A 12,387-nucleotide genomic window follows, 5' to 3' on the forward strand; every position below is an offset into this window, starting at 1 on the left:
CTCCTCTCGGAGAGACTCTGCCATGGGAGAATGGTTTGCAGGATCTGCTGGGATCTGGGTGCAGGCTCTGGAAGTGCTGGCTGTAAGTGTGGGGTTTGTGAGGGGCTGGGTGGGGGCTTGGCAGAGTGTGAACACAGGGGGAATAGCAATCCTGGGGGTCAGAGCTCCTGGCACAGAGTGAAGGAGGTGCTGCTGGCCCTGGCTGCTACCCCAGCCCAGGTAGGACCTGGGTGCTGGCCGGGGTTCTGCAACTGTGGGGCAGAGACTGCAGTGGTTGTGGGGGTTCTACGCTCACCAGGAGCGGGGTTGTTAGAGCCAGCAGCCCTTCCTCCTAGCAGGGCATTGTTGGATTTTGGTTGCTTTTGGGAAGAGAAGGGATGGCTCTCCAGCTCAGAAGCGTGTCTCTGCCCTTGTCTGGTAGCGGCTGGTGCTCAGTACCTGCTTGGGGGGTCTGCTGCGAGCTGTGTCTGCTTCTCTTGGTGCTGGCTGGGCAGGTATCTTGTGGGTGCTGGTTCCTCAGGTGTGAGCTGGGCACGGAGCAGGGACACAAGAGGGGGGCCCCTGGTGATGCAGAGGCATTGGGGGTGGGGTGGTGTCTGTCTGCCCTCACAGCACTTGCTCTGTCAAGCAGACCTGGAAAGAGGAGCAGGCCCTGGCATCGGTGACTGAGGACAGCATTGGCAGTAGCTGTGAGACCCTGTGCTCTGTGTCTGTGGGAGAAGGGCTGGGGCAGGAAGGGCGTAGGTGCCCACTGGCATGTCTGCTAGCTCGGAGGTGAGCGTGCTGTCTCGGAGAGTACAGTAAACATGTGCTACGGGGACTAAACATCACTGCCAGCAGGGAAGGTAAACAGATGACTGTCTTATGCCATTAAATATGTGGGATCTGGAGAGAGATGGGTCAGTTTTAGGCTGCTCTTCAGAGAAAGCCAATGTGTTCTTCTGTTCAGAGGCGGTGGTGAGTTTTGAAGCAGCAGGCCTGAAACCACAGCTGGATTTGTAAGCCAAGAGCACTTTGTCCTCAGGAAAGGCAAGGCAGTGCCTGAACTCCAGGGAGACAAACAAGCAGCTCCTTTTAAAGGATTTATGCTCTCTTAACTGGGTCTGCGCCCACAGAGGTGTGCCCCTGCAGGGCTCTGCGTCCTACAGGTCTCGGTTCCAGGCTCTTGGGAGGGTTTGGGGTCTTCACTCTGGGATGGTCACATCCTGCCAAGCAGTGCACCTGCCTGGTGGTCAGAGCACTGGAATGCTGAGACTCAGCTCCCAAACAGGGGAGTCCACCGCAGCGGGGAAACTTCTCGGGCTGCGTGCACTGTCGGGAAAATGTGTCTATTGGGAAGCTACCCGACCAGGGCAGGAGGCCTGGTTTCCATCCAAGCCTTGCTCCTGCCTGCACCGGGGTGCGTTCATGACTTTCACAGAAGGAGAGGTCTCTGGAGCGTGCTGTTGTAGAGGTGTTAACCTAAGAGCGGTGTGCAGTACGGCTACTTCACAAGGCCTGGGGGGAATGCCTGTGTCCCCCCACAAGAATAGCCCAAAGCTGCTCAGCCTGAGGCAGGCGTCCTGGGCATATGCAGCAGCAGGACTTTGTCCTGCGGGCTCTGGCAGTGATCAGTGCTAGCACTGGGCTGTTGCTGAGCCAGGACCCTGGGCACTTGGGATGCCTGGAGCAAGCAAGAGACTAGCAAGTGCTCTGTGTGTGTTGAGTCCAACTGGCTGATCTGGGACGACACTGTGTCATCAAGGTGTGCCTTCATTTCTGTGCAGAGAGGCTTTAAGGCTGGCATTCCCCTGCTTGGGTTGCTTTCCTGTGCTATGAGCTTGCACACGGGCTGCAGCAGGCCTGACATGCGACTTTAAAAATTTTTTTGTTTATTTATTTTATTTCCCCCCACCCTGAGGCACACATGGGTATTTGAGAGCCCTAAGTGCGACCTTCCTGACTTGTGCACCTAGAAAACATCTCCTGTAAAGCCTCCTGATGGGTAACTGCACGCTGGGTTTGCATGTGGCACTGAATGACATCTTGAAGTGTTGCTGGAGACATGGTAATTGAGTGGCAATTGTTCCCTCAAATGGTGAGCGTGACCAGCTGTTGTTATGTAGTCTCTCCTCCAGCCCTGCTGGGAAATCACACCACGATTATATTTCTGGCTTAAGACGTTTTTTCCCTAATCAGACTGGGCCTCGCAAAGAGGTTGCCACTTAGTAGTAATTACTTGCTTTAGAAGCTGAATGTCTCCTGAGGATTGCAAATAGGCGATTATCAAATTAATTAGTTAAACCAAGATGTGCTTTTGTGAAGCCAAGGCCTGCTTTCCTTGTGATCTGAAATAAAGGTTTAAATATTATTAAAACCGCGTACAGCTCCCTCTTGTCTCCCTAACGGGGAGAGAACTAGTTCTTTCCTGCAATGTTTTTGTTGGTACAAAGGGCTGCTTGCAGCTCTGCTTGTTGCGGCACTTGTTGCTTTCCTTTGATGAAACCTGTTTCAAGCAAACCCCTGTCACTCTTCTTAAGGCACCTGTTTGTGCTGAGTGGGGTCTAAGGCTGCTTCTTGGTGGCTTCTCATGTTTTTATAGGCCAGAAGGGGAATGGGTTTCACTGTGGGTAGCTTGGTGCGACCGTAATGTACCTTTCTTGAACCTGTGCCTTCAGGGCACAGCTTAACCCATGGGACATCTGCGTAGCCATGTGTGTGGGCATAGGAGCTGGTGTGGAGCCTCAGTCCAGTGATGAGGAGATGCCTGTAAGCAGACTGAGGCATCCACTGATCAGTGGGTTAGCAGGGGCTGGAGGTCCTGGAGCTCTGCCACAGCCTGCTCCCGGGCTTTCCTTTCCCCTGGAAGTCCCTATGGACATTGGAAGTTCCCTATGCTGTGCTGAGGACCACACCAGCAATCCTGCTAAGCTAGGGTGGACTGTGTGGGGGTGTTTTCCTAAGAGCTGTTGGCTGCTGTAGTGCAGTCATCTAGCTAGCAGGCCTATTGCACAACTTCCCCCTAGGTCAGAAGATGTCCTCATCTGGCATCTAAAACATCTGTGTTTCTTCCAGCACAGCTGAGTCCTACTGGTACAAGTATTGAGCTTTCCCTGATTTGCACGACTGAAAATCAGCAGCACTCTGCTAATGGTGGCTCAAAGGCAGAGGTCCCTTGCCCGCCTCCTACCTCTGCCTGGGCTCTTTCCCAGTGCTTCTGGGGCTCTGCGTTGTGCTACTGCTTCTGCAGGCACCTGAGAAACACTGCAGCTCCAGAAACCAGATCCAACAAAGGGGAAGGGGGCGAGGGGTGAAAGAGATGTGGGTCTGAAGTTACAACCCCTGAAGTTTTCAGAACAGTTGGTGTACTGACCCCTCTCCCACGCCCTCCTCTTTCAACTCTGGGGAGGCCCCGCAACCTTCAAAGTTTGGCTCCCCGTCCTCCCTGCTGTCAGCATTTGCTGCCTCTTGCTGCATTTCCCCTCTGGGACAGGCTGTGCTTAGCAGTACTCAGCTGCCACTGGGTACCAAAGCGGTTCCCTCGGGGTAAAACTGCCCATCGGTCCATGCCAAGGACCTGGGTCTGCTGGGTGGGAAGCTGGAGCCCTCTGGTCAGAGTCAGCAGAGCTGGATGGCAGCAGACTTTTGCACTGGCTTCAGCAGTTAAACCAACCCAGAGGAAAGCGCAGGCCTCGCGCAAGAGCGAGGAGACAGTGCGGGACTGTGTCGGGGAACAAGCGCGGCATTGTTGCCAGCCTCAGTCAAGAAGGGCTTTTTAACACCCACTGAAGTGCTGGCTACAGCTGTCTCCCATGTGCTTGTGTGGGAAATGAATCTACAATGCAAGAGAGGAGGGAAAGACCACTTTGCAATTTAAAAAAGAGGAAAAAAAAAAAATGCACAAAGCTACACTGGGATCCAGCCACGAGTAAACAGCAATGCGATGTTCCCCCTTAGTGCGGTGCCATGGCTCAGGAAATCACGTCACTGCCTCCGGCTGGGATGGGGGTGAGCTGAACTCGGGTTCTTCAGCCTGGAAATCCTTGATGGGGGAAGGTGCTGCTCTTGTGTTAGACAACCCATTCCCCTTCTGCTTCAATAAATAAATACCTGCAGCCATTGACTCCCTGTGTCATCCTGTGTGGTGTTGGCTTGGGAACTTGTGGAGACCTTTCAGTTGTCATGTCCACAACTGAGCTGGCTGCTGCACTGCAAAGAGTGTGTGCTAACAGTTATGTAGTTTGAGTAGGACCTGGAGTGTTTGCTGTGTGGTCTGGGGAGCACCTGGCTCTATCCCTGGTCACAGAGGTGGGAAATGGGGTAGGAACCAGGTCTGGGCTGTGTGTGCTTCCATGGTGCCCTCATCTGCTTATAGGGATGCGGCAAACTCCTACATCAGCCCCTGGCAGTGCCACTTTTCTCTTTCTGGCCCTCAAAGAGCTGGACTTTGGTGGCTTGACAGTGTTTTACCTGCTAAGTCAGAGCTAAAGGAGAAGGCAACCTTGTGCTCCCAGGCCTGCACAAGCCACCTGAAGGGGTGAGGAAAGCCAAAAGCTGCTTCTCACCCTGGAGCTTCTGCAAGAGGTCTGGGTGCAGGAGACCTGACTGGTTCAGTAATAGCGTGGGAGCAGGTTCTGTGCTCCATCCCCTTCATCCTCCTGGGCTCTTGGGGTGCCCCAGCCCCTCCTGGTTTTGCTATGGAACATCTGGGCAGGAGAGTCATGGTGGATCTCTTCTACCTCCTTTGAGTCTGTGGCGGGGGCTGTGCTTCCAACAGAAATAGCTCGGCACCTCTGATAGCACGAGGCTTGTCACAGCCGGCTGCCTGCTGTGTGTGCTGGAGGGACATCGTGCTCTCTGCTCCCTTTCTCGGAGGGGGTGCAATCCGCAGGGAGACTCCCAGCACCTCCGGGAGGATGTTGCGAAGGTGTGGCCGAGTTTGTGGGCCGGGAGATGTTTGGCAAATAGGTGAAGGGCAAAGCTACTTTGCAAACGTAGCCTTGCGCGGACGGTGAAACCTGTGGTCAGAGGCTTTGCTGGGGTGCAGGTTCCTCGTCCTCCTGCTAAGAACGTGACAGAGAAAGAAAGGCTTTCCTGCATCCGCAGACAAGATCACAAATTCCTTTCATTGTTGTGGAAGACAACAACTAGATAGTGCCTGTGCGGGGTTGTTAATACCCTTTGCATTGGCAGGGATGCTCTCCTTCGCCCAGCTTGGGCTTACCAACATGACATGGGCTGGAGGTCCTCGCTGCCGTGGCGCACTGCGGGCAGTGCCCTGCTGCTGTAGGGAGAAGGCAACTAGCTGTTAGAGGCTGTGGGGAAGGCTCGGCAAGCAAGGACCCTTTGAAAGACAAACACTGAGCAGTGAGGCAGCTGCTCGGCTCTGGTCCACTGTCAGTGTCCCATCCCCTTTTAGGAGGACATGTCTTTCCACTTAAAGAAAGCAAACTGCATCTCTGCAAGGACTGTTGTCCATCCCTGCTGCCCACAGGAAGCTCAACAGCACATCAGGTAGCTGGTGTATTGAAGGGCTGGCTTTGGGACTGCTCAGTTGTTTGCTGGTTATGTCTGAAAAAGTGCTGTGAGGCCATGGTGTGCAGTGGGTTTTAGGGCCAGCTGCTGGCAGTCCTCCCTGGGAGAGGAGTATCTGAAGGTGTTCTTGAGCTGGGCCAGCCCGCGTGGGCTCTGCTGCTTGCCCTGTGGAGCAGGGCTTGGGAAGGCTGGGGGGGCTGCCCCTTGAGCCAAGGCAGCAGAGCTGTTTGGTAGCAGTCACTCCAGCTTCAGCAGACAAGTACCCTGTGCTCCTCTGCTGAGCTTGTCCACACAGGGGATGTCTTTCCTCTTGCTGCAGGTCCTCAGGTCCTGCCTGAGTCGCCCTTCCTCTTGGGATGGATTGGTTTGTGTGACCTCTCCCAGAAGTGGGGACAGCCAGGCACCAGCACCGTGGCCTCCTTGATGGAGGGTCAGTCCCTGCCGAGACCACGTGCTGCTCGGCTAAGGCTGGGGAGGCAGCTCCCAGTCCAAAGTCCTTCTGCCAAGCCCTGCGCCTCATGTCCAGGGCTCTGGGGCTTCGCCTGCGTGTCACTTCCCACCCCGCTTCCCGTTACACAAAGCCCTTGTGTGTCTGGGATGCCCCACGGCACCTGCCTCTCCCCTCCCTCTCCGCCTCCGTGGCTCTGCCCTTTCCCGTTGTCACTGCTGTGGGCTGCTGCTGCCGCCTGTTTGGTGACCTTCCCCGCTGCTCCCACTGCTCGGGCAGTATTTTGGCCCCTGGCCATTTTAAACAATTAATGGAGGGGTGGAGAAACTTGCCATGTTAAATTACTTCCTCCTTTGGGAGGGGGTGAGGTCTCCACATCTCTCGCCTGATACCAATGCAGTTTGTTGCTGTTGCCTGAAGTGGTCACTGCCTCTGTTTTCCTCCTAGAAGTTAAAAAACAATATTGCAGAGCACTTTTTGTGTTTCTTGGTGTTTTGCTTAGCCTGCAGCACTGCCTCAGGATCTCGTGGAGCAGAGAAACTTCTCTGGACTTAGAGAAAAGCACGTCAAGAGGAGGCAGGGGGAAGGATTTTGCTGGAAACCTCTTTGGGAAGCTGGAGACCTTCTCGGGATGCCTGCCGTGGGTTCGTTCTCCTCTAGCAGCTATTCGGATCTTCCCGGGCGAAGGCAGCTCTCTGCCACGGAGCATCTGCATTAAGCGGGTCTGCGCGGTGGGACGCAGATAGCGACGATGCCGTAACACGCAGCCCGCGAGCATTGCTGGCTCTGCCTTGCGTCCGGTCCGCAAGGTCCCCGCGGGGCTGGGGAACGCAGCACCCTGTGCTCGCTATGCCCCTCCGCCGTCTAGCGCTGGAGTTGGCTGTCAGAGAAACCTTCGAGGTCCCCTGCTCAGCCCCGGTAGTGTCATGAGTTAGATTAGTTGGAGCTGTGCTGGGGGCGGTGAGGGCTTGGATTACAGTCCAGAACTCAAAGTGCTGCGGTGGTTCACGTCGGAGGAGAGAGGAGACGCCCTGTCGCACACATGGAGGAAAAAGAGAAACAACGCTGCCTTTGGAAGTGAGGGGGAATAAAGGAGGCTGGGAACATGGTAAGGAAATCTCTGCGAAGGGCTCTCGCCCTGGGCACGGGCAGGGGTGCGCGGGATGGAGCTGCTATCAGGGCAGCCTGCCTGGAGCCAGTGCACGGCGCTGACGCCGGGAGCGGGAAATGGCTCTCCTGGCACTTCCCGTTACTCGGAAGGCACGCTGTGCCCTCGGTGCCAGCCCTGGACCATGACTGCAGGGACACTGGTCCCCCCTGGGATGCCTGTCGGGGGCACAGCCCTGGAGCAAGGGGCTGGAACGAGGCAGCTCGGCCAGGGCCCTGTCTCTCAGGCTGCCCAGATGCTGGGCTTTCCTCCTGCCCTTGCTTTTTGCCAGCCCTGCTCTGGGGCTGTGGGCACTGTCCCCTCGCAGAGCCTGGGGAAGGGGAGAGCATCAGCTTCTTTTCTCCTGCCCGGGGTGGGCATCCAGAGGTTCAGAGAAACCCCTGGAGCTGGGCAAGGATCCTTCCCTTTCAGTGTCAAGTTCTGCACGTGGGGATTGTTGTTTAGGGAGGGGAGAGCCCAGTGAGCCCACGCCGGCAGCAGAGCACCCCGTCTCCCTGGGAATGGCTGCAGGACCGTCCCCTGCCCGGCCATGCTGGCCCAGCACTGGGGCAGCAGAGGCTGGAGGGCTCATTAGCCCTGTGGCAAGCTCCCATTGAGCACGGGTCTGGCTTCTGATGGTTTGTTCCTGGGCTCGGGCTAGGATCTTAGTGCCCAGCAGCCCTCAGTCTCCTGGATGTGTCCCTCTATCACAGGCTGCTGCCCCACACCAGAGGGAACAAAGTCTGGGAAGGGGACAAGCAGCTTGCATTGCTGCTGTGCCTGGCAGTGAGTTGCTTTTTCGTAAAAGTTCAGCTTCTGGGCTTGGAGAAATTTGGCTTTCATTGAAGGAAGAGTTGCCCAACTTTTGGCTTCTGCAAACCAGAGCTAAGCTCATGGACCCACGTCTCTCCTCTTTGCCACCCTCCAGCCCCTCTGCCAAGGACCCTGTGGCTCTCTACGCTCATGTGCCTGTGTCAGAAACACGGTGTGTGCAGAATCCCCAGTTCAGGCCCTTCACCTTGTTCTAATGTGTGATGCGAAAGCTGTCTGATGCAGGGGTGTCTGCGCAGAGCAGTGCCATGGCCAGTCCAGGTGCCACAGAGGGTTGTGGGCATGCAGGGGCTGCATCACTGCTGAGGAGGGATTGTGTGCCTCTTGGGTGCTGAGTTCAGGCTTGGCAGCTGCAAGGAGAGGGAACCAGAGGCCAAGCTGCCACAGACCTTGCTACGGGTGCTGGCTGCACCGTGGTCATCTGTGCTCCGTGGTAGGTGTCTGTTTTCAACGCTGTGGTAGACCAGTCTACAGTTTGGGAGGTGTGATCTGTGAGCGGCTGAGTGGTGACTGTAGCTCCAAGCTGTTCTGTTTGACATGAGTTTTTGGTGTCCTGGTGACTCAACCAAGCCCTGCAGGCAAGAGATTTGGATCTAAATGAATGTGGGTCAGTCTGTTGGGCTGCATAAGACTTCCCCATGGCCTCAGGCAGTGCACAGGACTCTGGGAGGCTTGGCTCCTGATGATAGTCTGGTGCAGGGCAATTGTTGGCTGCCGTGTTCTGTGTGAGGCAGGTGATTCCTCTTCACAGGGTGTCTGTCATGCTTCAGTGTTAGGGGTGAGGTGGTGTGTCTGTGGGTACGTAGGGTTGTTGCAGCTGCGGGATGCCTAAAGCACCAAATGTGTAAGATACCTTAGGACAAAGTAGCCCACTTCCACTAGAACTGACTTTTGCTGCTGTAAAAATCCCATGGTGCAAGCAAGGCAGGAGCTTGGCTGGGCTTTCTCTACCCTGCTCGTCCCATTATGGCTTTCGTGGCTGGGCATCTGCCCTCAGTCACTGGTAGGGATTTCCCTCTGTGGGAGAGGGCTTCACCTTGCCTGGTGCTGGATGGGCCTCAGGAGATGGTTAGGGCGTACGGCTGGGCCACAGCGTGCCCCTCGAGGAATAGTTTTCACCCAAGCAGGTGCATGACCCTGTGTTCTTGGGTAGGTTGGCTGGAGGCAGTGTGAGCAATATTCTTGCTCCTCTGTGGCATGGTGTGGGGGTTCCAAGCCTCTGTCCCTGCAGTGGGGGACAGCTTTCTCTCCGGGAAGTTGCTCAAGCTGCAGGGGCTGGCCAAGGAGCCCTGGGCTGCTCTTCCACCCTTGCTAGGGTGATTGCTGCTGCTCTTCATTGGTAGCTGGGGCACTGTGGACCCAACATGCAAGTTCAGTGAGGCTCCTACAACTGCACCTTGGACTTGCCTAGGCTATTCTTCTCATACGGGGGCATGCTCCAAGTCTCTAGCCATCACAAATGTGTAGAGCAGGGCCTGTGTGTATCACAAGATTTGTGAACGCTGGTGTCTTCCTGCAGAGAAGTTCAGGTGGCACCTCTATACTGGCAGGAGGGAGGATGGGTTTCAGCAGAAAATATAGTCTTTCTTTTATCCTCCAGTTATGTCTTCTCCTGGGGTGGGAAGGAAATGAGTTTGGGAATCACAAAGAGCTTTAAGCATTGGGGATCTTCTTTCTTTATTTCTGTGCCAAAGCCACGAGCAAGATGTTGGAACACAGACAAAGCCCCGAGATGTAATCCAGAGCCCATGGAAGTGGTTTGAAAGCATCTTTTCTGGGGTAACAAGGATGACAATTTGTGCCTAATGCCCCACTGCTTTCCGAAAACACTGGGCAGGTGAACATGTTGTTCACTGTAGCAATGAAGATAGTGGCTAAATGCAGGTGACAGGCCAGCTGCATCCATGTGTCTCTGCCCAGCAATTACTTAATGTGTTCTTAGTACCAGATGGGAATGCAAGAGAGCAAGTGCTCATGGTGAGACACGGCCGGTGTTCAAGGAGGAACGTATTGGTGAGTGTCGGTGCTCATTTTCCGGAAACTGGCATCCTGCAGCATAACCACCTCTGGCCGTGCAGCCAGCCCCGAGGGCACACCTTGCTCGGTACACCCTGCTCCTCAGTGGGAAGCTGGAGGAAGAAATCCCAACGCGAGAGCCTTGAAAGAGACTTGCTGCTGGTCACTTCAGAAAAGCCAGTCAGCATGTCTGCTCCTAAATGCTAGAGCACAAGCGCGGCCTCTCGGCTCCCAGAGCTTCACCTCAAACATCACCCTGTCTGTGACCGAGCTGCGCAAAGCTGAACCGTCCTACAGACTGTGGGCGCCGCCTGAAGCTGAGCATTGGAGCTGAGTGAGCGTGGAAGTCACAGGCACAGGGGCTACAGGCCCCTTTAGTAACAAAGACCTGAAAAACCTCTGTTAAAACAGTCAAGGTGTCTTATGCAGAAGCTATAGACTCAACCCACCCATGGGCACTCGATATATCAGAACACCTTCTGTTCCTGGCGCTTTATCCATGAAGGAACCTGCTGCTCCTCTGCTGCAGAGCTCGATGTAGCCAAGGTCTGAAAAAGCGAGTAGTAGCACCAGGATGGGATATGTTGCTGACTGAGGAGCAACAAAAAGAAGGAAAGGCTGCTAGGGTAAGCTGCCTGCTTCTGGGGGAGATCCTCTGTGCCGTGCTTTCTGTTCCACTCATGATACCTAGCTTGGAACTCGGAGAAGTGAATGGGCATGCCCTTGTTGACTCTGAAGGTTTGACCATCCTCATACCTCTCTGCAGTGTGGAGTGCCTCATGCATGTTCGCTGGCCTAGTCTTTCATTAAAAAATGAACAAAAAAATGGGGCCTTTCTTGTGGTAAGTGCTTGTGGCTGGTTTCATACGTATCCCATTTTTTGCATCGCTGGGCACCAAGCTGAAACTTCCAAGATCAAAAGAGCACAGAATAAATCCAAAAGTCTTTCTGTCTAGTTAAATTTACCATCAGGCTGGGATGCTCGGGATGAACCCTGGCTCCAGCTGGTGCAACCAGCCATTCCTTTGAATAGAATCATTGCTCCTCAGCTGAGCCATGTGGTGATCAGCCATAGACTTGCATGTGCTCCTCCTGGACGTTGGTAGATGCAGCGGAGGGGAGCCTCCATGGGCCTTTATGGTCACTCCCAACGGGCTGCGATGCTGTGGCTGGATGGCAGTTTGCATGGCGCGGGGAAGAAATGCTGCAGGAGTTCTAGTGATCTGAGCTAGGTGTCCACCTTGAGCTTCGCAGCCTGCATAAGGTGTGGCAGGGTTTGCAGGAGACTGAGTTGTCAGGCTTCCTGAGCGGGTTCCTTCAGGATGATACCTTCCCTGAGGCTGCCTGTCAAATCTCAGTGGCTCTCGGGGAAAAACCTGGAGCTGCTGAGCCTCCAATATGGTTAAAGGATGTGGATTATTGCCTGTCTGTTGTCATCTTTCTGAATACATTTACCTTTTGAACAAGGTCCTTCTCATATGCTCAGGAGGCTGGTATGCAGACCCGTTAATGGATCAAGGGGAAAAATGCCTGTGGATGTATTCTCCTTTGTGTTTGGGCTTATAACCACCCACGTTTTGGCATACATCCCTTCTGTGCACAAAGATGTCTTTTAGTAATCGTTAGTTAAATCTCCACCCTCCTTTGATATGTATGGAAATAATGGGACATGTGAGACTGTTTTCTGTTTTTGGAAAAAAAAAAAGCTATAAAGGGAGTAGCTTTAAAAGCCTGTGTTTACCCATTCTAACTCAGGAGTTCAGTAAAAGCAATGCACTGAATTTGACTGGTTTACTTAGCTTTCCGGGAGGCGTGCGTTTAGCGCTGTTTCTGAATATAGGGGAAATGTTTTCATCCGAGTGTAAGTCCCAGGCTTGGCTGCTCAGGGGTGGGAGAGTTTGAACACGCTTGTGTCTGTTTCCCAGTGAACTCTGGGAGTCTTGGAGCAAATCTGGGTCCCTCTGACCAGGAATGCTTCGTCCTGCGAGGCACAGGCTGATGCCTCTTGCAGTGGCCCGCGGTTGAGCTGGCATAGCCGTGGCCATCTCTGGGCTGCCTGCTCCGTCCTTCTGGCTCATCCTTCCTCACAGCCTCTTCCTTGGAGGTGGCATCTGATCACTGCTGCCAGCAGCTTTATCTCAAAGGTGTGCTGGGGATGTGCCCCTTCAAGGAAGGGTGCTTGTGTGCTTACTGTTGTCTCACACAATCGGCCAGCCCCTCCTGGAATTGCAGCTCAGCTTCAGAACGGTTTCTGTTCCCTGTTGATGCAGCAGGACTTGTATTTCATGAGCACATGGTAACACAGTGTGTCTAAGGCCAAAAGCAACTACGGCTCATCTGTTACGGGATACTGGGACCGTAGGGTGTTAGCTAGCTCCCACATTGAGTCTGGGAGCTCTTTTTTAGCTAAAGCATGACCTTTTCTTAGCAG

At 54.5% G+C, this 12,387-nt stretch overlaps 1 protein-coding gene across 4 annotated transcripts in view; it reads left to right on the forward strand.

Annotated features, from left to right (window-relative positions):
• The first annotated feature begins 6,775 nt into the window (after positions 1 to 6,775).
• Positions 6,776 to 12,387, forward strand: part of PLEKHG4 (pleckstrin homology and RhoGEF domain containing G4) — a 90,794-nt gene continuing 85,182 nt past the window's right edge. For 2 of the 4 annotated variants that reach the window (XM_075433633.1, XM_075433630.1), the window contains exon 1: positions 6,776 to 7,070. In XM_075433633.1, coding sequence (XP_075289748.1) covers positions 7,068 to 7,070 — 3 coding nt within the window. In that variant the 5' untranslated portion in view covers positions 6,776 to 7,067. The remainder of the gene's footprint in view (positions 7,071 to 12,387) is intronic. The other 2 variants (XM_075433631.1, XM_075433632.1) reach the window with 1 other exon arrangement.

The sequence above is a fragment of the Opisthocomus hoazin genome, chromosome 12 (genome assembly GCF_030867145.1).
Source record: "Opisthocomus hoazin isolate bOpiHoa1 chromosome 12, bOpiHoa1.hap1, whole genome shotgun sequence".
Lineage (NCBI taxonomy): Eukaryota > Metazoa > Chordata > Aves > Opisthocomiformes > Opisthocomidae > Opisthocomus > Opisthocomus hoazin.